This window comes from Anser cygnoides, chromosome 7, assembly GCF_040182565.1.
Source record: "Anser cygnoides isolate HZ-2024a breed goose chromosome 7, Taihu_goose_T2T_genome, whole genome shotgun sequence".
Classification (NCBI taxonomy): domain Eukaryota; kingdom Metazoa; phylum Chordata; class Aves; order Anseriformes; family Anatidae; genus Anser; species Anser cygnoides.
In genome coordinates, this window is record NC_089879.1 from 22,335,611 (window position 1) to 22,360,949 (window position 25,339).

At 45.0% G+C, this 25,339-nt stretch overlaps 1 protein-coding gene across 4 annotated transcripts in view; it reads left to right on the forward strand.

Moving 5' to 3' along the window:
* Nucleotides 1–25,339, forward strand: part of PRKG1 (protein kinase cGMP-dependent 1) — a 466,622-nt gene that overhangs the window by 106,272 nt on the left and 335,011 nt on the right. The window contains exon 1 of one of the 4 annotated variants that reach the window (XM_013172010.3): nt 18,477–18,610. The exons of the other annotated variants lie outside the window; for them this stretch is intronic. Within the exon in view, the coding sequence (XP_013027464.1) occupies nt 18,595–18,610 (16 nt within the window). The 5' untranslated portion in view covers nt 18,477–18,594. Of the gene's footprint in view, nt 1–18,476; nt 18,611–25,339 lie in introns of those variants that run through there. 4 annotated transcript variants of the gene reach the window in all.

Below are 25,339 nucleotides of genomic sequence, written 5' to 3' on the forward strand. Positions count from 1 at the left end.
GCTCACGGCTGGGCTGACGTCCACAGGAGTTCAGCTTGTGCCCGACCCCGTTGTGTTTTGAGCATCCCCAAGGCTGGGACTACCTGCAGTCTCCCTGGGGTCCAGTGTGCGCACGGGGTCCCTGCTCAACAGCGGTCATCAGTGATAGAAAGAAAACAGAGGGGTGGGCAGGGGGCAGAGCTCGGTCCTGTTGAGTAATGAACACGGGATCCTTTGCAAAGAGCTGTGATGGGATGCTCAGCCACTTAATTTGGTGTCATTCAGCACAAAATAACAAAAACGGGCATTGACCCACAATGGTAGGCTCTAAATTAGCTTTTGCCCCAAAGCAAAGGAGTTCTGGCATTGCTGCAGGTAACTTTGCAGATAACCTTCATTTCAGTGTGCTCTTTCCCCTACGTTGAAGCTGGAAAAGAGTGGGGCAGGAGGAGGCACCTCTCCAGCTGCTTCAGCGCCCGCCAAAGCCACAGAAATGTGATTTACAGCAGCTTTGCCCAAGCACCAGGGCTTTGAGTGCCAGGACAGGGAGCCTCGTGAGCACGATCACAGGTCCCTGCGTGCGTTCAGCATGCAAAGGGATGGCTTTTCTCAGGGACTGTGCTCTGGCTTCAGTCCTTCTACATTTAATAACAAGCAGCAAGATTTATACCTGATTACTGATGCTTTTGCAATGGATTTCTGCATTGTTTTTGTTTTGCTGAAACCTACTGTTTTATGTACCAGCGCCTTAATAACATTTTAAATGTGCAGAAGACTAATGCAAAACAAGTTGTTTTCTTAAGATCTCAGTGCATTGCGTGAGTTTTATGTGCTATAGCAATGAAATAGCCATTTGCAAACTGCAAAGCTGTACCCTATTACCCAAATTAGCAACTGTTTTGGAATTTCCTCTTTAAAAAACATATGCTTTGCATGACCTAAAGTGTCAGCGTGTCCTTTTTTCTCTGATGCTATAGCTCTGTAGGCTGTTGGTTGTTCATATGCAAGCTCTAAAATGCATGTGGGATAGATGCAAGGGAGTGTGATTTGGTTTTGGTATTTTTTTGGACTTGAAATGCCTTGCTTGCAGTTTCGAGGGGCAGGGCTTTGTAGCACAGGTTGTGCCTGCTGGTCTTCTGCACATATGGGAGGAGTTGGTGATGTTCAGTGCCTGGCCTTGGTTCCAAAGTTTGGCAATCAAGACAGTTGCTGCAATGGTTTAGTTCATTAAATTAAATCCATTTTGCTGCTGCTGGCTCAGGTCCTGTATTTCCACACGCTGCACTGCAGGAATCCAGCCCTGCACACACTAATTACTGGGGACAGTGGCGAGCACAGTCATAGTACGACTGCTCTAAGAAAACGTCTGACTTGGCTACTCGCAGCTTGCAGGCTCCTTGCAGGCTCCTGTACCCTGCAGGCAAATACTGCACGTGGCTATGTAGAGGTCATCAAGCAGAGGTGCCCCAGGTTTCGATGCTACCAGCTGATTTACACAAAGAACAGCTTACCTGCTCCTCACTTTGCTGTTTTGCCCACCTGACTGCAGCTCTGGTTCTGCTTCACCACCCCCAGCAGCAGCCACGGAAGTTCACCGCAAAATGCAGGCACACAAGAGCCCCCAGAAGGGGGTTTTGTGCTGCAGCGTTTTGCCTGCAGAGACAACCCGCTTTGCATTCACATCACCCGGACGGCTCGGTGCTTGTGGGGGTGAGAGGGGTTTGACTGGGGTTTGGGGATGGTGCTCAGCACCCCAGCACGCAGGTTAGATTTTCATGGCGGGTCGTGGTCGAATGCTCGCCCGACACTTGAAACTCCGACCGAGGCAGCTGCTACTTTTTCAAATGTTGCACACAAAACTTTCTTCTTTCAGAAGAAAGAAGTTTTGGCTACCATATAACACTGGTTCTGCTTTGCCTGCCCTGCTGCACAGGTATTAAAGCAGTAAGAAGTGCTTGCTAGTATTTAACATGCTTACAATGTTAAAAGAGAGGCAGTAGAAAAGGCCGTTGTGATCTGTAGAGTTCTGTCTTTTTAAATAGTGTTTCAAGTCATCGTATTGTATCTGAAAGAAGATACAGGGTACAACAGTCATGAACATACTGCAGAGCCACGTAGAAGCCTTTTTACATTCAGGCAGGTTTTTTTTTTTTTTAAAAGGATATTGCTAAGAAAATGTCAGGTTAATTGCCATACATAATTGCGTTATAGTACAGAAGAGAATTGTAACAAGAATGAAAGGTAACCGTTTAGCAGGAGGAAGGTCTGATTTCTATGATTTGTTGAATTAATATAATTTAGTGGAAAATTTCATTCAGCTTGTAAGAGCACTCACATTCAGAAAACTTTATTTGGTGGTGAATCTCAGAAAGACTGAGCTATTGCCAGCTTAAACAATGGAGACTGATTTGTGTGCTGTTCAAGGAGAGCAGCTCCACAGCTTTTTAGTTGCAAAAAAAGTAGATAAGATCCAGCTGGTACAGCTAATAATGGTTGTGGGGTCTTTTTGTTTAATTTTTTTTTAAGGAAGTCAGCCCTGTCTCTGTCTCACTAGTGGTCTGTGCTGCTTTAACTACAGTGAGGAAGTGAGAAAAAGGCCACACATCTTCTCGGGACGCCCCTCAGGTGTCACAGAAGAGCCAAGCATACCCTCACAAAGCCAGAAGGTATGCCAAGATTTACATCTTCCCCGTGCTGCTGTTCCTGGCCACACTGCCGTGGTGTGACTGATGCCTCCGATCCCTCCACCTCAGGGGATTTCTTCAGATGATGGATGAATTCTTGAAAGTCTTAGTTGTTGATGGAATCTGTCCATTTGGCGCCCCAAATCTTCGTGTTCCTCATGATCTCTTAGAGCCAAGTGGCTGGAAATGAAGTTGCAGTTGTGTTGAAAATCCTCAGTTTTGTCCACCTTACATTTGGATGCTGTCATGTTTAAGAAACGCGGTGGCTGCCCCATCTCTCCGTGGTTTCCCCATCTCTCCGTGCTGATCCTAAGGGGGCCATGGCTTGGGACGGGGGCCCTGCGCCTTCCTGATGGCCTTCTGCTTCGGTGAAACCATGCGGCAGCCAGGTCTCAAAGATGGCCCTTCTGCTGCAGTGTGGAGGGCTGCCAAGGTTTTAGATTTGGGGGACAGAGCATGGCAGAGGAGAAGGGGAGTCGAGCCTCCCTCCCCTGCCGCAGAGGGGCTCAGCTCGGCTGCCGAGTCCCTCTTCCCTCTCTGCAGCACTGTACCACTGGCCCAGCCGAAGCCATCGCAGCTCTGCCGTCTGTTTGTGCCAGGATGAGATTTATGCCCCGTGCACGCTTCTTCAGACCATGGTGAAACTAAACAGCAGTGAGGGGAATCAGCTCTGTTTCATACCAGCAATTGTGATGGAGCGGCGTTGCGTTGTGTAGAGATTTCATAAATACCTCCGCGTGAAATTGTTGCCCTCCTGTGCCTTATGCTTTTCCCCTCTCAAATAGATTTGGTGCGTTGGCATTTTATGTGCTCTTGAATATGTTAGAGTAATCCAAGCATCACTCACGTCCCGATCTGCTTCACTTCTTGACCCTGTGCGATGAAGAAGAAAATGTTTTATATTCCCAGTAATGTTTACTCCCTGTTGCTGAATTCATGGCAGTATCTTGAAAGGACCTGGCATTTTCACTCACTGCTTTTTCCTCTGTTTCAGTCCTTCCAGTGCATTACACCTTTCTCCCTTTTCTGATGTCCCACAAAAGAGTCATGTCTCTCCTCTAATGAATCACTGTCTTTGTTTAAAAAGCAACAAAATCTCCTCTTTCAGCTTTTTTTTCTTTTCTTTTATTATTATTTCTCCTCTGGTTTTCTTTCTCATCTAATCTACACTCCTCCCTACTTCTTTCCCCTTTGTCCTCAACACTGTTTTTTTCTTTCCATTCAGTCCTTCTGTTTGTGCATGAAAGTGGTCAGTAGCTCTTGGACTCCTAATGAAGTATTTCAGGGCAGCAAACCAACTCCTGCTCGGTGTCCAGGAAACTTTATTGTCCTCACTCTGTCAGAGCTGGGGTGTGCTTGTGTCAAGCTGCCTGGCCCCCCTGGGTCATAAAGCGGTAGTGCAGCCCGCTGCCCCTTTGCTGCCTGTCCCCCACCCCACAGTGACACCTCTCACCTTCCTGAACGTGAGCGTGTAAATTAAATGGTAGCGTTCACCTCAATGATGCGGCGTGGAGAATTTCTCTGCCGTTGCATGGGAACCTCCCATGTGGTTTCACTTCCAAGTGTCTTTGGCTGCAAGTGTCTTGGCTACACATAAAGCCTCAGCGTCCTTGTCCTTCCTTATGCTTCATTTTTAATGTGGAGCACTTTGCTTTTAGGCACCGGCTCGGGTGGTTGAAGGTCACCAAGCTGCGGCGACCTGCATTTTTGTGCTGGAATACATTATGAGGATACTTTGACATCTGGGCAAATTATATTGGAATTTTGGTTCTGCAGTGCAGTTAAAGCACTTAGTGATCAGCGTAGACTATTTAATGTTTTTTTCATAATGAAAATAATGGAACAGTTCTGCTAGTCTGGGACCGGAGCATGGGGGAGAAATTTAAGTCTATTGGTGTTTTGGCCTTGACTATGCAGAAGTTTGACCAAAGAACATTGCACTGTTGAAAATTTCATCATATTCTTATGGGCTTGAATGCTAATAAGGAAACAGTAAATGGCAAGATGATAAAAGATAATGTTACTGCCTAGTAACAGTAATTTGCTTTAGGGAAGGAGAAAAACAGTGGCATAGAAAATTGCACGCTTGCTTTCAGTGCTGAAGGTTGTATGTGTTGAGAATTTTTCACACAATGTGCTTGACACATGCTGAACGCTTATTTTAGGGGTGTTACGTGCCTTTAGCTTCAGTTCCGATCTACCTACAAACCTTATTTTGGAAATAACCATTTAAGGGTATTTTTCCCTGCTGGTTTGTTTTTCAGAAGGACCTAACCACTTTCATCATGTTAAGCAAAATAATAACAATAATAATCCTGAAACGAGATCATGCAACGAAGGCCTAGCAGAAAACCACAGGAATGTGGAGCAGAACCAGTCCCTTTTTCCAGCGGCAATATCCAGGTTTCCCCCATTACATGAGATTTTATAAATAGGGATACCTGTACCTTGGAGCACATCTTTTGGGTTTGCTTCATTGAAGACTCAACAAATGAGTCAGAATAAGATTTACCAGCATGCTGTTATGTTTATCCCCTCCTCTGTCTTTAGCTTTCATTGCCCAAAGGCCCATGCGACACACGGTGTTGTGTTTTGTAAGAGACATTGCGGTTTTGTACTCTGCTTCATTGCAAACCAGAACAAGATCAAAAATTTGCAAGAAAGTTTATTTTTTAGGGAAAAAAATGGAGTTCAGCATTTTTTGAGGCACTGTAGACTTTAAAATTGTGTACATATTTTATGTAATTTTCTCAAACTGTTGAAAAAGGATTGAAGTGTTCTTTTCCAAAACAAGCGAAAATGAAATGCATTGGCCAGAGTTCTAAGATGCAAGACCTCCACCTTCCCGTAGAAACTCTGGGTTTGGATGAAATCCAGCAGTAAGCCCTGCTGCACTGTTGCTTCCCACCATGGCCAGTCGCTGTGCTCCAGTTATTCGGCGAGCCCAAGGAATTACCTCCAGAGGTGACATGGGGTTCGGATGTGTATTTTTGGACATGCTTTCTGGGAGCTAGTGGGTTTGAAGCGTTTAAATCCCCAAGATCGGTGTACTTCTGCAGTGTGATAGGAGTATGCTAGAAAAGAGCTCCGTTGCATCACTGAGCTGCTCTTTTTTGCCCTTTCACTTGCATTGTATTTGGTCTGGAGCCCTGCTGGGAACTGCTCTGTAGCACAGAGAGCTGCGCCAGCGACAGAAGAGCTTTACGGCACCTCGGCCACAAACCTTGCAGATGCTTACACACAGCTGTAGCATAAAGCTCATCTGATGGCTGCAGCTTGAATGGAGGCACAGAGGTTAGCAAGGTGCGATCCTCATTCCTTCTCCAGCATTGGAGGAGATGGGTTGCAAAGCCAGGTGTGCTGCTCTTCTAGCGCATCGACATACACGTATACGCACACACATATATATACATGTGCCCCAAAGAAGTTCTTCAGTGCTCTTATTTGAGTAGAAACTCATTCCTTCTTCCTGCTTTGCTGGGGGAGTGGAAACAGCTCTCCTGTATTGTCACGGAAAGTCTGTGTCTGTCCAGTGATGGGGAGAAGGAAACCCTTGTCTAAAAGACTTGGATTTTCTCTTGTCCAGGAGTCTTACTAATTTTTTTAGCCTGTGGATGGGCTGATGCGTGGGGAAGAAATATCCATTGGGCAATAATCAGTGAATGATATTCGTAGAACATTTATTTTTGCTTTTTGGTTTGTGTGGCCTCATCTTCAAAGAGGAGCGAGCTGTTGCTCCTCCTCTTGTCCTGCTGTCACTGTGTGATGCTATTGCTTTCTCGCCCTTCCAGACGGCGCTGCTGCCCACCGTCGCTTCAGATACTGCGTGTAAGAGCTCGGGCACTTGAGCACTGGGAAGACTCGCAGCTGGGAAGCCAGCAGTTGGGTGCAGGGTGCTCACAGAGTAACTGCAAGCAGCAGAAAGGCTTCGCCTGTGCCCAGGAAGCACTGAGCACCTTGTGGCTACCCAGTGGGACTGTCATTTGTCACCTTCTGGCACTTCCCACCCACCTGCCTGCCTCCACGCAGACAGGGTGGGGATGTCAGGCCTCATTTCTAGTCCTGCTCTCACTTTTCCCAAAAATACACATTTCTTACTTTGGCCTCTGCATGGTGCAGAGCTGCGTCTTTGCTGCTGGCTGATTTACAGGCATATGCAAGCTGCACACTACAGTGTTGGTGTGCACAGGTACCCTAATTCAGCTTAAAATTGTTGTCAGTCCCTTTCTTGCTGAAATTCTCGAGTTGCTGATGTGTTTTGTTCACTGATAGAATTTGGTGTAGTGCTTTGGGCTGTGATATGTGGGAGGTGAGCATCCCCCCCCAGTCCTTAAATCCCGCTGGTATCCGCAGAAAGTCCCATCTTTCTGGAGAACATATGCTCTTTTCCAGTGTCACGTCGCCATGTAAAAATTTGGGATGTTCCAAGGAAAACAAGGTTTCCAAGGCTTGGAAGTGAGGACAGAGCTACTTCAGTATGTGTTAGGAAGCTGAGGTATGTGTGTGCGCTCACAGACACCTGCTCTTGGCAGAAACCTGACGAGGGCTCCCTGGAGAAACCCAGCGGCGGTTCCTCGGCTCTTGCCAACCTCCTGCGTCCTGGCGGTGCTGCCTCTCTCCAGCCCTGCGTGCTGGGAGCACCCGCTGGGCAGGCTCCGGCGTGCAGCGTGACACGGCATGCATTTTCATCAGCTGTGCCGCTGCGGAACCGCTTCAAATGGCTTTAGGGAAACGAAGAAGCTGTGTAAAACATGTTCCACGTTCCAGATAGCGCTGTCTGCTTGAAACGTTCCCACTGCCTGCCTAATTTTGGGGTGACCAAACATGATTTTGTGAAGTTTGTTTTTGCTGATGCTTTCCCATTGATTTTCCAGCAGAGTCCCCTTCTCCCAAGGGAAGTCTGTGGGCGAATAGCCCCCAGGCATGTGTATCCAGAGCTGGCAGATGAGCAGCAGGGCTTGGTTTTGGGGATGTTTACTTCCACCTGCATTGAATACATTTGTTCACCAAGGAAATCAAATAAACCAAAGAAGCCATAGAATGGCATCTAAATATAGAGTGCATCCGCAGAGAGAAAGAAATCAAATCCCCTACCCGTACAGTAATCAAGTATTTGCACAGAAATATATCACTTTAGCAATTCTGTTTGTCTGCACTGTGCCAAGCAGTATCACAGTGCTGTATGTTTGAGGCAGATTAAAAAACAGAAAAATTAAGCTCCTTATATGAACTAGGTGAAGTGTTTATCCTTGGGAAATCCAGAGAAAGCCTTCAGAAATGTTGATCTTATTCTGACACCAATTCTTTTGGCTTAGAGTAGAAACAGTAGCTTTGTGGTTACTTAGAAATAAACAACCAAACAAAAAACCCTCCAGGAAAAGGTTGGTCTTTATAATAAGAACTAGTAATCATTTTTGCAGCTTGGCACACATTGTCATGTGATGCTTTTAAAAGAAATGTTTAAAAAAAGCAGTATCTTCATGTCTTTGGTGGCCTCACAAGCGAAGAGCCTTCTGTGGCTTATGAACAGTAAGTGGAGGTTGTGTTCACACCAGCTCTGTGTGGAAGGGCAGAGTTTGCCTGCCTCGTTACAGTATTCCTTTTGTCCATTTGAACGACTGACAAAATACCATGAGAAACATGACTTTTTGAAAAGCAGGTGGAGATGGGAGCTTGCTAACTAGTTTGCTCAAGGTCTGGGTGCTGTGTTTGCTGTCAGTGACTGGCTGATGCAGGCTCTGCAGGCATCGCGTTTCCGAGGTGCTCAGGGGTTTCTGGCCCTAGCTGGCGTCTTGTGCACATCTCAGAGGTCCTAGGAGCCTTCTTCCCACCAGGGTTTTTGAAACCATCTGGATTTCTAGTTCAGGATGGGTTTGCAGCTGAAGGCATCTCAGCTCTTAGGGTGCTTAAGGAAGGGGAACCTACGAGGGACTAGACATGGAGGTCAAATATAAATCTGTATTAATTTTTCCCAGGTTATGAGGAAAACCTGTTTTTCTTCCCTTTTCACCCTAGAGGAGAGCAGAAACCAAAGTACATCATGCAAGAGCAGGTTGCTTTTCTTGGTGGAAGGAGAAGGGTCTGGGTGAAGGGGGAGCGTTCTCTTTCCTCTGAGCTGTTGGGGTGAGGCTGTAGCAAGACCGTGCTCTCCTCCTGTCCAGGGCTCACCTGCTCTTCTTTTCTGTAGTATTTACTGCCTGCCCTCTGACTTCCCCCCTGGAATTGCCATCCCCTTCTGGACCTGCCTACTTGTTCCTTTAAATCCAAGGGAATCAACAACAGCAAGCTTTGCTCTGTCCTTACTGCGAAAAAGAAAGGCTATTGCAGACGATGTGTAATCTGCATAAATGTACCTGTGTTTCTTTCATCTCTGCTTTGGTTTTAGTAGTATCTTAGTGCTGTTGTGCCTATGCTGAAGGAAGCTGCTGTCAGCTCCGCGTGTGTGTCCTGCCTCTGTCGATAACGCTCCTCCCAGCCTGCATGCAGGAGTTGTTTGCAGTCATTCTGGTCCTTGAACATAAGGCAATGAGACAGCTGAAGCGACACGCTTCATTAGCAGCTGGTATTTGTTGATCCCTCAGAAACCGTTCTCTAAAGAGTTTTGCACTGTTTTATTCGTGTCAGCAAAAAAGCATGGGGAGAAAACCTTTCTTACTCCGCTGGTTTCCGCTGGTTTGTCTCCATTTGGGTTAATTAGCTGGGTGAGTGGGCAGGTTTTGGAACATCACCTTTAAAGTAGAACACGGCTGGGTTTTGTCCACTGTGAACCCCTGAGAAAGCGTACCATCTCTCTGAGGCGGGATTTGCATCAGATGTGCAAGAGTCCTCCAGATGGTTTGGACATTCCCGTTACTTACTAGGATATCGCATGTTCCTCACGCCTGGAGATATAACCTTGTGGCTGTAAACCTCTCTTTCGGTGTCTACCTTTTATGACATTTCCCTGTTCCCTAAAAAGTTGGTGTCATTTCAGAGGCTGGCCAGAATGTCCCATCTTCTTCCCTCCTGCCTTTCACCATCCCCTGTGGTTACAGGGATATACCAAGGTTGCATGCTTTTGGGAACAGGAATTCAATATAAAACAAGCTATGAAACATAGATTTCTGTTGCTTGTTGTGCAAAGTGCATTTTCTGTAACAGAAGTCACAGCTTTTACCCTGTCTTCCTTTTTCATGAGCATGTGGGTAGCAAGAGTGGCAGCAATCTGTCATTATGTCACTCCTTCTGACCTCCTAGATCCAGCACTGACAAATATTTTTCCATTTCTGCTGCTTTGCTCCTGTTTTTAAGTATTTTAGACAGGAATATTACGTCCTTAGCTTCTGTCTGAAGGTTAAGAAAAATAAACCCTAAGAGGAGCGTGAGGAGAATTCACTTCTCGTGCTGCAAAATAGTTTTGTAGTTCTGCCATTGCCTTCCTGAAAACTGAAGAGGTGACATGTCTAGGGCCAGCAATGGCAATTCAGACCAAGCCCACGGCCAGAGCAGCAGGAAACATCGCTTTTGTCCAGGGCACACAGAGCAGATGCCTGTCCGTTCACCACGGGCCCCTGAAATCCAAGGAATCGTCCTCATTTCTATCGTGTGAGGATTGTGCTGATACCACTGCAACCTGCTTCTCGAGTGTTGCTTTTTTACTTGTCTAAGATTGATGTTTAGCAAAGCAAAGCGAATGGAGTGAAAAGCAGGAGAGCCGACCCCTCAAATGAAGTGGTTTTGATGTTAAGGTTTGTGGGCTATTTTTCTTGCCGCCTCTATTCACATTTCATTTGATAGATTATTTCTATTCTCAATGTTCAGATTTCTTTATTTAAAATATGTTCTTGTAAACTTCAAATATATGTGCCAGACAGGCGTTGGAATGTATTTTTAAAAGAAATAGGCTAAAAATGAATTCAAATATGGTAGTCATAAAAAGAAATGACAGGTTGGATTACAAATGAATCAGGAATATATGATTTATTAATGGGCTGAATCAGCAGCGTCTGTGTGCAATATATTCTTCAGCAGCATTTTGGCTGTATACTTGTATAAAATCATACATCCATCCATACTATAGCCACGTAAGTGCAGGCACAGCTTTTCAAGTTAACTGCTGTACAAAATTATTGTAGTTATTTATGCATTAACTATCTAATGCAACCATATAGTTATTTGATCCTCTTGACAAAGGAAAATGCTCTTCGTGTAATCATCTGGAGATGGTAGCATATGGCATTTTCTGTTCCTTTCAGATAAATGGATCATCCCCTTATTTCTGCAGGAGCTTTTGTCATAGGTGCTGTGTAGCCTGGAAAAAACAAACCCAGTCAGCTCAGATCCTTTTATTTTACAGAGCTGATTTCCTGAAGTGTCGGTGCAAAGATTTTTCTTCTTTTCATCTGTTCTCTTGAAAAACTGTGGTAGCTAAACCTTTGTCTTCTTTTCTTTTTGCCTGCAAATGAGTAACACTATTTTTTTTTTTTTACTGTCTGGATTTCTTCCCCTGCACTTGTAGACAAAGAACCAAGAAGAAAACAGATCTTGGTAAGAATTCAATCCAAAATTTAGCTACAGTACATCAATTGTTGCAAGATCAAATCCTCTCCATACCTATAAAAAACAACCAGCAAACAAAAAGAGATGTTACTATAGGGTCCTTTTGTGTCTTTAGGAATGTTCCCAGCAAGTTTTCTGATATAGAGAAATGTCTTTTATTTCATAGTTTCGAATTAGGAAATACATTTTACTCGCATCTTAGCAAATTCAGTGTCAAAATGGTACAAAAATGTGAAGAGAACTGCAAGTGATCGCAGCTTTTGGTGTGTTGTAGGTTTTAATTCAGAGTAATGCATGCTTTTGATTCAACAGATTCACAATGAAAGCTGTAAAAAGCTTTTCTAGTAGATGTTTTGTAACAAGTACTTGAAGATCAGAAATACCCATCTTACTTCTAACTGTGTAATTGTAACCTAACTAGGCAAAGTTGAGAAATTTGATGTGCTTCCAATATTGTCTCTTTAATTAGATCAGTGGAATGAACCATCTTTCTTTTTCTCGTAAGCATAAGCTGGACAAAACAGTAACAATTAATCAGAAGGCCAGAAATACTAATTAGATACTGTGGGGCAAGCTGATCCAACTCGTGTCCAGAGGGAAGAAGACACCAACAGGGTCTGTGGGTGGTTATCAGTAGCTTCTTGTGGCCGTATTTCTCCTGCTGCCCTGATGTTTTGTATGCGCTCTCGCGGAGGCCACCGTGATGATTCAGTGACATGTTTGTATTGAAAAGCATCAGCCCCGCAGTGTCAGTTTACTACTTTTTGACAGGTTTGACTGCTTTTTTTTTTTTCTTTCAGTACCAAGTGACTACCAGGAAGCAGTAGAATTCGTGGTGGGCACCCCCAAGTCTTGCAGAAACCTTGTGCCTGCTCTGCCCATGTGCAGCTGTGCTCTCTCCATCACCAGTAGCTCGCATGTCACGCTCCCAAAATGTATTTAGGTATTTGAAAAGCACAGTAAGTCAACTTCTAATAGGTCAGATGGTTTTTAACTCGAGCAGTTAAAGCTGCTGATGAGGTGTTTTTCTCCTCTGATGCAGCAAGCAGGGGCTGCTTGCTGTACCCAGCAAGGACGTAATGTGATCAGCAAATGCAGCCTCTGGAAAACTGTGGTTTTGGGAGAAATTTTGTTGTTTGTTCACTTTGTTCCCCCTCTCTTTTCACCCAGAATAATTTGAAAACATCACTAGGAAGCACTCTGGCACTTGCGATTAAAGCAGAGTGTAAATTTGTAGTAGATCGTTGCAGCCCTTTGAAAATTTCCCAGTGATTCGTTCTTAAATCAGTGCTGCTGTATGAGTTAAAAAAGAGGTAAAATCGAAACATGGTAACAAGGTCAATATGTTGCTAACAGAAAGGATGGATTTTTGGTGAGATCTCATTTTCCAAACTCTCTCTGAGCAGTTACTTTCTTCCTGCCATCACAGGGAGAAGGGAGTGTTGGTTTCGGCTGCACTCCAAGTGTCGTTCCTGGGACAACTTTTCTTTTCCTCTAACAGGGTGTAGTATTGCCTGCTGTGTTTTGGGAAATGAGTCAAAACTGCTCTCATTAGCAATATAATCTGCTGTCAGTGTCTGATGGGTTTTGCATGTAATCCCTGCTGCCATTGGCCGTAGGTGTTGGTGTGAGCAAGTCCCAGTCAAGGTCACATAGTGCTGCCATGCTGGGACACCGAGCATTTCTTGGCTATAAAAACCGTCATGTTTTTCTCTGTGCAACTCATCAGGCGCAGATGGAATGTTTTCTTGTTACATGAAGCTTGATAAAGCTGTTGCTGCAGTTATTTCAAGGGCATCAACCTAGCATACAATAAATAATTTGGACTAATCAGTACGGTTTTCACAAGAACATAGGTTGCACACTTAATTATTTTTGCAACAGGAGAAGTCCAAGTGATGTAAAGTAAGAGCTTGTATTGTTTTGTTATTGTCGAAGTGTTCTCTTTATAGAAGGTAGAGAGCATCACATTTTGGATTCTTTGCTTTGAGTCACTTTGCTTCCATAGCATAGTATATACAGAAACAAACCTCAAACATTTGTTATAATTTTAGTAGGCTGTTAAGCATTCTGTATTTAAAATAGCATGAATTGAAATTATCAAATTAAAGTACTTTTTCATACTGACCTTATCATTGAAATAAAGGCTTCTACTTCGTTTTTCTGATGAAAATTAAAGCTTTCGCTTTTTTCTTTTGATCTGGAATTCAATTTCTCCTAGATTTCTTTTCAGCAAATTACATTTTTTCCCCCACTCAACTCTGCATGAAGACTTGGGTCTGCCTTTCTAGAACATTAAAATACTGTTCTGGGGGAGAAATCTTGAATTTGGGGGATTTAGCTATTGCTGAAAACATCTAAGTGTGTTTCAGGTAAGGGAGGTGTGATGTTGCATGAAGATTTTGATATTTAATAAAATGATGTCAAGATGAAGCTGAGCTGGCTGTATGCCAGTTGTTGTTGTTTTTGGGGGGGTTGTGTACATTTAATGGCAATGATATGTCTCAGTAGAAGTCATAGAGTCATTAAGGTTAATCATTACGTCCACACACCACTTGGAACCCAAGGAGCCCCATTCCCTTACCAGTTGCTTTCTTCGTTTTTTATTTGTTAGCAGCATTCATTAAGCTCTCTGTTTGCAGAAGTGACTGAGTGGTGTGCATTGATGGGTCCGAATGTTCCTTTAAGCGGTGCCTGACAGAAAAAGCTGGCTTGTGGATCCCCAAGTTGAAGTGTGGGAGCTGGAATTTGATAGGAACTGTTTGGTAGAGCTTTTTGTGGTGTGTTTTAGGATGTAATATAAAAGTTTCCGAATGAAACCAATCATAACTTCCCGATGAACCCTGACTGTGTGAATAACTGATGCAGCCAGCTTCTCAGGGAGAAAATGAGAGCATTACTTTGGAGCAATGGATGCACGTGACTGTGGAAGAGAACATGTTCCTTTCTAGTTGTGTAAATAACAGGTACCAAAGCCCCCCTTCCTTTTGTTTTTCATGGCTGGAGCTTGGCAACTGAATCTTCCTAGGGGCTTTGTGGCTGGACCCTATGAGGACCAATATATCTGAATACTCTGAGAAGAGAGAGAGACAGGAGTGAATTCGTGACGGCTCCTTGTGGCCGTTACTGTAGGTTTCATCTCCGTTGAGCATCACTGTTATTCCTCTGGGTAATTCGCTGCCATTACACATCTTGGTGCAGCACGGTGCCCTCTACTTGAGCTGCTGTTTGCATTTAGCAGGTGATCCGGGGGGTAGAGGAGAAACGCGCTGTGTCCTGTCTGGAGGGGATTGCCGTGTCCCCCTAAGGGCTCCAGGGAAACAAAATGTCAGTGTTCCCTTGCCTCCCAGCACGGCTGTGCAGGGTGCACTTTCAGAGTAGTGCTGAATCCAACAAGCGTCAGACCTGGGGCGAAGCCGAGCTCTCTGAATTGTGACAGCAGCGGGGTTTCTTAATAAAGCATAGCGGTGGAGCAGGAAGCCCAAATGTTCTTGTTCTAATATTTCTTTTTAAACAAAACTGTTCTTCATCTCCATGCTGTTCAAAGCTGGTGTTTGGTGGAGCATTACGGGACAGTGTCTGTTGCCAGTTTATTGTTGCCATCTGCAAAAAATTAAAAGAACAAAACAAAAACAAAAACATGAATTTGTGCCTCAGCAGAAGAGGTGAAATCTTGTGCAAGCAACAGATTCTGCACAGTTTAACTTGTTCTTTTTTAAGAATTAATTGGAAGTCACAATCTTTGCTGAGAGCTGAAACATGATTTGGTTCTAGTTATGGTTTCCCCCCTTCATTTTACTGTTTAACAGCCTTCGCTGTTTTTACCCATTACTGTTAAGTGGCTTTGAAACACGTCTTTCCCACCTTCATTTACAAAGATCATTTTGCTCAACTAGTAAGGTGTCTGTGATTTATTTTTAACAGCCTGTAGTTCTGTGGGCACAATTTGGATCAGCACTGTGTTTTTCTGACATAAGTCTTTCTGGCTATTCTGTAGCAGCTTTTTGATGGAAACAGGCATAAAATACAAATAACTCTTGTCTGTGCATTTTCTTAAATCATTTGAGGAAGCACAAAAGGCTTTTGCCCCAAATCTGATTCTTAGCTATCGTTTTGAAGCATTCTGTGTTTTGCTGTGCTTTCCCAAACCTTCCACTTCCACCTAGATTCACCCCATTCCTCCTGATTTCCTTCTGGAAGCATTCATGCAAGCACTTGACATAAAAAAAAAAAAAAAAAAAAAGAATTGCAGCTTTGTAGGTAGTAACACATAGCAACTGTTTCCAGATTGTTTTATACGACCAAAGCACTGCTGTTAATTTTAGTCCAAGTATGTTCCTTGTGAACTACTTTCTTTCTTCTGCTAGGGAGCATATAAAGTGTTAGCTTATTTCAAAATAGTAATTTTAAATTACCTCTCAAAGGTAAAGCTACTGAGGACAATCTGGTGCTGGTCCTGCACCTGTTTGGAGCCCCCGAGTCATGGCATTACTCAGTTACACTGCTGTGTTTGAGGTTAGGGTCCAACGCTGGCTTACACTCAGGGAGCAGAACTGAAAATTAGATGTTGGCTCCTACCACGGCTTGTCTTCAGCTGGTCAAATACAGAGAGAGGCATTTTTCATCCCACCAGGTCCTGAAAATACACTAAAACATGTAGCTTTTGGTCGGCATCTTCATGGAGCACCGGAGCACATAAGAGTTTAACTGGTGTCTTCCCTTGGAAATGTCTCTTGTCGTGCACCAAACGCTGTGATGTCCACTCAGGTCACTCTCATTGCAACTAAAAGTCTGTTCACAGCGAGCCGGGAGTTTGGTGTCAGTTTGCTTTTCAGACAGGAGAGATCAATGAAGGTTCTTCGTGGTACAGCTCGGTGAGCTCAGCTCCCCAAGGTGAGCATCTCATTAATATCCACGTCTGGAATGCGCAAGGAGCCGGCGTGCTCATCTTACTGGCTGGCCACAGCTTCGCCTTGTCCATGCAGGAGCACTGAAGGCTTTTGCTGCTGGTTCCTACTGATGCGTTTCCATCTCGATACACATAAGGAAAAGAAATCAGATAGTTTTCTCTTCCTGCATATTTGGCAATTGTCGATGCAAACTGTTTATCCAATTCTGCAGACAGGAATTGCTGGAGCAACTTTTTACTTCCTTGGCCATGAGAAAAGTAAGAAACTTTTCCCAAAGAGGACTGGGGTGTATTGGGTTCATGCCACAGGGACATCCATCTGCAGGAGGTCCTGCTGATTTTCGTTTCAGGCGATTGCTGCAGCACCCAGGGACACGGAAGGGGTTCGGCTGCAAAGTCCTGCAGCAGCTGTGGCATTGAGATGTGTTTTTGCCTGCTGGCCCCCACCTTTGCTCACGAAGGCTTTTGGCAGCCTCTTGGAGAACCTGAAGAAAAACCTGACAGAGTTACTGCAAAATAAAGCAAATTTCAGAACCGCCCTTTAGTCCTATTTGTTTTTATTATCAAGCTCATTTAGGGATATACATAACAAAGCAACAAAGCTTATACAAGCCAGTTTCTAAAAAAAACAACAACCCACACCTCCTGGAAAGCTTTCACAGTTATGTGAGTGTTTCAGTGTAGGTGGAAAAAGGTCTGGACTTAAATATGTAATTAGTTAAAGAAGAAAAATGATTATTTCTGGCAAGAGGTACACAGCGGGCTTGTTATTTCAAGGTATCTTTATTTGAGAAGCTAATGATGCTATTTTTAGTTGCTTTTAAAGTGAATGCAATGATCAGTTTAATTGGAAGTGGATTTTTTCCATCTGCTCTTCAAAAGGAGCAAGTGTGGTCTGGGGCAGGAAAATGGCAGTGTTGGCAGCGTGTTGGTTTGTATACAGCCTCTGCAGCGTTGTCCTGGGTTTGACGTGGAGCATGAATGTCTTGTATAAGTGGGGACATCGTGTTCGTGCTTCTTTCCTTTATTCCTCAACCATGAGAGGCCACCTGATGCTAGACAACACTTTGCATTTGGTGGTTTCTGGACGTGGCAGGGTCTCCCCAGCAAAGGCGAGGAAGCTGTGCTGCTAGTGAGAGCGAGGTTTGAGCATCTCTGTCCCAACAGCGTCAGCTTGCTTTGCTGGCTGTGCCGATAGTTTTCTGGTACAATAGCTGGGATTGGACGTGACTGGTAACCTAATGTGATGCAACCTTGCAAGAGTTATACCATACGTGGGTGCTGTGGAGGTAAGTCATGCAAAGCTCTCTGAAAGGAGCACGGATGAAAAACTCTTGTGCCTTCTCAGCTGCACCAAGCAATCGCTGCAGAGCTTCGCCACCGCCACAGCTCCTGCTCTAGCTCTGCCTCACAGGTGCACTTCAGCACCATGGGCTTCATATCCACATGTAAATTCATCCAAGGCATGCAGCGCTCCCTGCTCCTCATGGCCCTCCCCTGGCTTCAGGTGGCTGGCCCCGAGCAATTAAAGCCAGGGGTCTGCTCCCAAGCACTCGATGCAAACCAGGCAGCAGTGATAGAGTAAATGTGTTCGGGACTCCTGAGCTGTAAATGTTGGGGAGTGGGTTGTAAAGTGCCTGGGAGGTGCATGGACAGAAGGTTGCGATCCCAGAGTGGCCTCTGTAGCAGCCACGGATACTGTAAGGGGGTTGGTTTATTTGTTTTATAAGCTGTCTTAAGTTAACACGCAGGAGAATAGCGGAAGACATACAAAGACATCTCAAGGCAATGGTTTAGACGGAGTTGTTGCAGGCAGTCTTTAAATTGCTTCACAGCCTGAAATACGATGTCCCGGCAAGGCAAAATAGTATTTTTAGAGTTTTCCAAATGTTCAGTAAAATAGCTTTTTTTTTTTTTTTTTTTGTCTATGAGAACAGAAATAATAGCAGCATGTGAAAAACATTTAATGTGGAATTCTAGCTCGAAGCACAGCAGAGTCCTGCTCAAGAAAGCAGGCATTTTTAACTATTTTGCTTCATTTGTTTAAAAAGCCTTCAGACAGTGAAGCTTCCCTTCGGGAAAGATTTTCCCTTCCTTCTCTCCTATTCTTCATAAAAAACGCGTCACTTTGGGTTGGTTTGCCCTGTGATAGTGATGGTCAACTTCTTGGCAGTGCTGAAAGGCTTTTGGTTGGTGCAGTGTGGTGTTGAGGAGCAGAAGTTTGGTGGAGAAGTTTTTATTTAACAAACACGTGCTCATCTGAAATGCAATAGGGGGCACCTGGTGATACAGCTGTATCCTCTAAAATGGCATCATAGTCTGTAATGGAGCTGCTCTGGTAGGTCCATCGTTAAGATGGCTGAGTAAATAGGTCTTTAAAATACATCTAGCTCTTCTGGATCTTCTTTCCAAAGCTGTGTTTTGGGGTAATTCAGTTGTTCCAGCCTTTCTAGCCACAGGGAAGCGCATTATGCCTGTGCGTGGATGTTTGGGAGCCAAGGTGAGTGTCTGCAGTCTGTGACTTCAGTTATGTGGGTTTTAATTAGCAGTGCTGCTTGGGGAGGGCTTTTTTTCCTGCACATATCTTCAGGAGGAAATGGGGTGAGTTTTAATGTGTGTGGAAGACTTTCTCATGCTTCCTTGGGCACCTGTGGCTGATGAGGACATTTCTACAAACGGTGTCTGCTGCTGGTGACCGTATTTAGTCCCTAAAAGCACAAATGGAGTAGGAAATGCTGAACAGCTTTAGCAATTACCAGTTCCGAACCAGCCAAGAAATGTGAGTTAACACCATCTATATTTCAAAAACTGGCAGGGGACCTTTAGTGAGGCTCTCCTCTAATCCTGCGAGCAGCTCTTCCCAGCAGTGCTGCTGCTGCCCAGCTGCTGCGGGGTCATACTCGAAGGGACAAAAGCTGTTTGCTGATTTACAAATGCCATGCCCTGCAAAGCATGGGGTGCTGGGGCAGCGCCATCTCCTTGGCTCACGTGGCAAGTTGTGCCTGTTGGGTTTGCCACGTAGTGGCTGGTGTACACGCGAGTTGTACCAGTGGTGGGAAATGCCAGTGCTCTCTGCCATAAAACATCCTACTGGGCTGTCTGGGTTATTTTTCACATTAGCAAAGCACATCATAGCAAACTGATTTCAGCAGAAAAAGCTAGGGCTTAAGTTACGTGAGGCTCAGCAGCACTAGGGAATCTGGCTTTGCTTCTCCACTTCTCCTCCTTTTGAGCAGCACTTGATGCAAAAGGCAGGTTGTCGCAGGTGTTGATGTTAGCTGGATTTTTTTATGGTAATGTCCAGGCTTCCCACTGTCTATTTATCTAAAATATACTCTAAAAGCAAGGAAAAGAGACTGCCTATTTCTTATCAAGAGGGTGGGTTTGGATATCTTCATTTCCCAAACCTTCAGCGTGGCTGATTTAATGCCTTGCCGGCACTGCTGGAGGATGTCAGGAGAGATATAAGGGGGAAAAAATGAATTTTTAGTGGCACTTATGCTCTGGGAGATGCATTGCAAGTGTCATTGTTCTTTTCTCCTTTTCTGTCACTCTTTGCCTCTATAAGAATCCCATTTTTTGTGGATGGGGCAGGACAAATGAGTTGTTATCCCCCTCAGGCCTGCACTGACGAGACTGTCTCAGACCAAATGCAGTCTTTGGTGCAGGTGGCACGTGCCGCACAGTGTGAGCATCACGGAGGAGCTCCAAGGTCTCACATTCTTGTTCTTTTAGAAGTTGTGTTATCAAAGAGAATCATTTTCTGTTGTTTGTGATATCTATCACTTGTTCCCTTTGCTTCCTAAGGAAGGTGTCTTGTCGCTGCGTGCAGGGAACATCAAAGCTTGGGACTGACACTCGCCAGCCAAACCCAGTGGTATTGTAGTCAAGTTCTTCCCCCAATGTGACTTATCCTTCTTCAAAGAGCAAATGGATGTCCTCCATCACAATTAATTTCATTTTAGATCAGAACTAAGAAAGAGTAATTACAATGCCTTTTGATGAAGCCTGGAGTGTTTGCTTCTTCTGGCTGGCTAAGAGTTAGGCATTGCAGTGAAACAGTGTCTGGAGACAGGTGAAAACTCCCCGATGGAGTTGAAACAATACGATAGGCCTTCATTTCACCTTCTGTAGCATACGTGTCTAGCAAGTCCAAGTCCTTTGCACTTGGAGTCATTTCCAACAGTGATACGGAGATTTTGGAAGAAGCCTGGCACATCACAAGTATCTGTACGAAACTGCATGCAGTACTGCAGTACTGTTCTCATGGGATTCACAGTGGTTAAATGTCTGGCCCTTACAGGTACGGGAGTGCCCTGTAAATTGTGTGGCGTGCATGACTTAGTCTCTGATTTCATTGACCGAAGGTGATGGGGATGCAGCTGGAGCTGGCAGCCACGGGCAGCCTGGTGTGTCTGAGGTGTGGTGGGAGGAAGGGCAGGGGACTGCTGCCTGCGGCATCAACACAGCAAAGCTGGAGGCTCCTTTCGGCACTGCCATGCCAGGAGCAATGCCTGATAATGATGGGAATGTTTTACCCTCGCACGTACCCCATACACAGTGGGAGCACCACCTTGCACAGAAGGACCTGACGGGGTTGTTGGAAGCCCCTTCGCGAGCCCCTGGGGAAAGCACTGGGTGAAATGCTAGGTAAGGGTTGTAGAAGTTATTGCATACCTTTCAAGGAGGAAGGAAGATGTTTCTTTATGTGCTGGGTAATCTACAGAAAGCTTGTGAAGGCCCTATGTATCCCCAGGGAGCCACAAGGACAGGTACAGCTGTCCGATGAGCTGATGGAATAAATTAAAGGGAGTGTCCTAGAAGAGATCTGAAAAGGGAAGAGGTGGCTTGGGTGATGCCAAGCTTTTATGTGAGCATCTGGAGAATTGAAAAAGTAGGTATCTAACACTCAGAATAAGTAATTCTATGAAGTGCTGTCTTTCAACACACTTGATGACAGTTTTCTCTTTCATTTAACTTCTGAAATGCTTTTCTGTGGCAGTTTGCCTGCACAGAGGGACAGTCAGCTGGTAACTCCTGCTGTGATGTATTGTTTTAGCCCATGTTTAAATTAATAGCAGCCCGTTCCTACACCTTAATTGCATTTTAAACCGTTATTAACATCCACCAATGGGAAACATCTTTTCAGCATTGAAGTGGCCTTAAATTGCTGCTGGACAGCTTGCTGGTTGCTAGAGGAGAGATCCTTTCTGAATCGAGATATGGTTTTGATATACTTTAAAATGTGACAATATACAGGCTTGAAAATCTGATGTTTCATTTTGTTTTTCTTGCATATAGAATATTAACTTACAGCGAGTGTTTTGGTTGCTCTGGTTTTAGCAGTCAAGCAATTTTTGACGTGACCTGCTGGGACACTACTTTTTGTGCCAATTTCAACCACTACATTTCCTTTTGTATACAGTTTGTAACCAGCGTGTGATAAATCAGATAAGGAAGAACCTGCCAGGTTTTAGTATCTTCTCCCATTTTCTGCTCAGAGGTGACTGATACACTTTTCTTTCCTTATTTTTCCCCTTTATTCTGCTGTCCCTCGGTAAATTACTATAACCCAATTTGGGGCTTTATTGAATCACAGCCTTTTAAGGAACTGGGTAAGCCAAGTGTTGAGACATACACTTTGGGTTGCATTGTAAAGCTTATAGATATCTGGGGAAAAAGAGAACTGAGCTGTGGTGAATAATGTTTTTGTTTGCTTTAGCAGCTAGTAAAACTGCACAGAAAACGTTTTGGCAAAAGGGCACAGGGGAGGACATGGTTCCTAGCGAAAAAGAGTCTTTCTTGAGTTCTTCCTCACCTGTTTTGATGCTAATATGAAATAGGATTCCTCCATCCTCAGGAGACATCCCAAACTTGCCTACTCTCTGGAGTATAACAGCTCCAGTAAATGAGTCTCCTGAATTTCATTGCCGGTGCAGTGTGTTCTTCACCTCTGGGCTTCAGTGTCTGCCATCTGTCACTACGTTTTGCTCTGATTAGAGCTTCTCATAAAAAAGAGGGGGAAAATGCACTAATGAAAAAAAAACACCTTTTATTGTTATTAATCACATATATTAAGTCAGAAACAATTCAGAAGATGCTGTATTGTGTACACATGGGTAGCCTGATGCTGAGCACCTTGCAGCGAGACATCAGCCAGGTGAGAGAATGACTACAGTGCCTGATTGCTCATTAAACCTTGCCACAAAATGTTTTATCCCCGCCGGCCGGCCCTGCAGTATGGGGCAGAGAAGTGCCGATGGGGCAGCATGTGGGGCCAGCCCCGCTCCAGTGGCAGAGGTGGCATCGTCCATCTCACGCATGCCTGCAAACGTGTGTGCAACCCTCTTCTGGTGCCTGGGCACCTTTTTTCTCTATAGCAAACTCCGGCCAGCGCTCCGGAGCTGATGCAGTTCCTCCCTTCTGCTGTTTCCCAGGCAACTGACACACAAACCAGCAATAAACTGCAAAATGCCCCTCCGCGGAAGGCTGGAAGTAGCTCAGTGACTGGGATGCAGGTGAGGATGCTGATGTGAGTGGTTGGGCAGGCAGGCGGGCTCCACTGACGCACCCACATCCCTTTGGAAATCTCCTCCGGCCGGAGCGAGGGGCGCGGCGAGTGTGCACCTGCTCCTGTCCTCCCAGGCAGTTTGGGAACTGCTGAGCTGGTTTCACTCGGCACGGGGAGCATGCACGTGTCTGAGTCTGTTTAAGGTACGGGAAAAAACAGTTCTGACCGCTAGAAGCTGGAGGTGGAACATCTGGCAGTTGCCTCTTCGGAGCATGGCTCTTGTAAAGTGGCTAACGCAAACCTCTGTCAGCTGCTTATGGTGTGAGCAGTCTCACAAAGGAGCGCAGCCGCCATGGTCACGGTTTGGGAGGAGATGTTTCTCCTTTCTCCCCTAGCCTTCTGCTGTCTCTGCAGCAAGGTGGCCGTGTGAGTTTTGGGATGTCAGCCGTGGCCCCAGCGGTGGCACCTCCTGTTTCCTCCAGCAGGGTCTTGTTACGTTAGCCTTATAGGTAAGGAAGAGCCAGCTCTTGTTTTCATGCTCACTTTTGGATTTTATTTCTGTGGTAACAGTGGATGTGGGAAATAGCTCCCTTGCTTTTGAAGGTAGCATTTCTGCCTCAAGCAAATTAAGCCTAATCCCTCCAGCAGTCTGCCTTTGTCACAGGGCGAGAAGAGGCTCACTCAGATCCAGCTGGGGCAAGGCATACTCCAGGAGAGGTCCCAGAGGTAGATTGTAAGGACCTCTGCCAGCAAAGGTTTTTTTTTTTTTTTTTTTTTTCCCCCCCTCAAGGAGAGATCCAACAAATCTGCTCAAGATGATGCTTAGCATTAGGGAAGGCAGCGAGGGAGACTTCAGGCAGCAGGGTTTGATTTGCCTTTAAACAGGCAATCAAGCAATTTAAGTAGCCTCCTTGACAGTAGTTACATTATTTTTTTGTCAGTCAAATCATATCCTGGTATTAAGAGTAGAAAGTATTTTTGGAAAACTGTTATTCCTGTCTCCTCATTTCTAGAGTTTCTTTTACAATTTCTGCTGTAAACAGTAAGTAAACCATGGAAAATAGCCTTGGTAGTAGATGGTTTATTATCAGTATTAGCATTAAGTTCTCTGTTACTTTTTGAGCCTCCTGTCCCAAGGAAATGAATGTGTCTGCTATCTTAGTTTTCCCCAAATTTCCCATCTAACCCCCAGTTAAACCTTCTGGTTTCCTTCAGCCCGTGTCCACTCACAAGCAGAGGAAGTTGTTTTATTTCCAGAAGAGGATGCAAATTGGAGGGCAAGCCTAATTCTTATGAATTTTTCTTCTCCTTTTCAAATAAGAGCATGGAATAATGTGTATGTATGTGCTAAAAATACTCATACTGCATTTGTCCATCTTGAGCAGGACCTTCTTGCCTTCCTCGTACCTCTGGGAACGGCAGTGCTGGGCATGAGCATCTGGGCATCCCTTGGTGCTGGTAGAGGCATCACAGCTCGGGATTACCACCCAGTTGCAGGTTTTAGTCCCTTCTTGTTCTCAGCAATCACATGCCCCCACAGGGGCTCTTGGGTTTCATTAGCTTTCCCTACAGAGCCAGCCGAGGAGAGCTGTGGTGGGCAGCATGGGGCCCTTGCAGGATTCTCCGTGAAGGAGAGCTCTCATAGGGATCTGGCATTTTGTTCAGCCTCACTTGCTGGTAAATCAGCCTTAGCACAAGCTTAAGTTGCAGGCATTTGATTTGGGACATGCAGGAAGAGAAATGACTGGAGGAACTCAAGAGCCAACATGAAAGCCATTTTCTGTGGAGCGAGGAGGGGAATGCGAGTACTAGCTATCTTACTTGCTTAGTGCAAGTTTTTAATTTCCAATTTCACTTTAAGGATTCATTGGCATTTTCAACCAGCTTCTCTGGGTTTGGATTCAGTTGCACTATCCAGCACACGGTGGGATGGGCTTACCTTTGGAAAGCCGCCATCAGCATCCACCAAACCCAGCGCCAACGTCCAAGCACAAGACCTTTGCTTGCTTACATCCTGGAAAAATTTGGCGTGGCTTAATAGCAGGGATTGGCATACTTATTTTCGGGAAGCTGATGGGTTGCTATTGTGTTTTGAGGGTGCTTTCTGTAAATGCAAAGGACTCCGGTGCCAGCTGAAGAGCACGAACATCAATTCCTAGGTAAATTATTTCTGCTCTGTGAGTCTTCACAGTGGCCATTCAGCAGGCAATTAACCTTACAATAGAGTGTGGGAGAGAAGTGGCATGGGGGGTGAAAATTGAAAGTTGTAAAGATGTTTAAATTGCTTCCCCTGCTCCTTCTCTGTTATCCCTCTTCTGTAGTGGCTCCTCTACTGTTGTGGCATGGAAGCAGGTAAAAGGGACAGTCTCCCCCTTCTCTGCAAGGAAAGAGGATGGGCTTTGTATGCTGGAATGTGCTCTGTTGTCTATGACAAATCACCCATCAGGAGTCAGGTAGTGCTATCTAAGTCTGAACTCTCCAATTTCGTCCAAACATTCCAAGTTTTGAGATTTCTCTTTGCTCTACAGCATCCTTGTAAAGGGATGGGATCAAGACAGAGGGAGGGGTCTGTGCATGCCACATGCCCGTAGTATATTCGGTTGCTGCCACCTTGCTTATATATTGCCGTGGGGTCTTGGTTTGACTCTTTTGTGTTTAAGCTGAGAAGGTGGCAAGGCAGGCAAATCAGGATCTGTAAAACCACTAATTTTTTTGCAT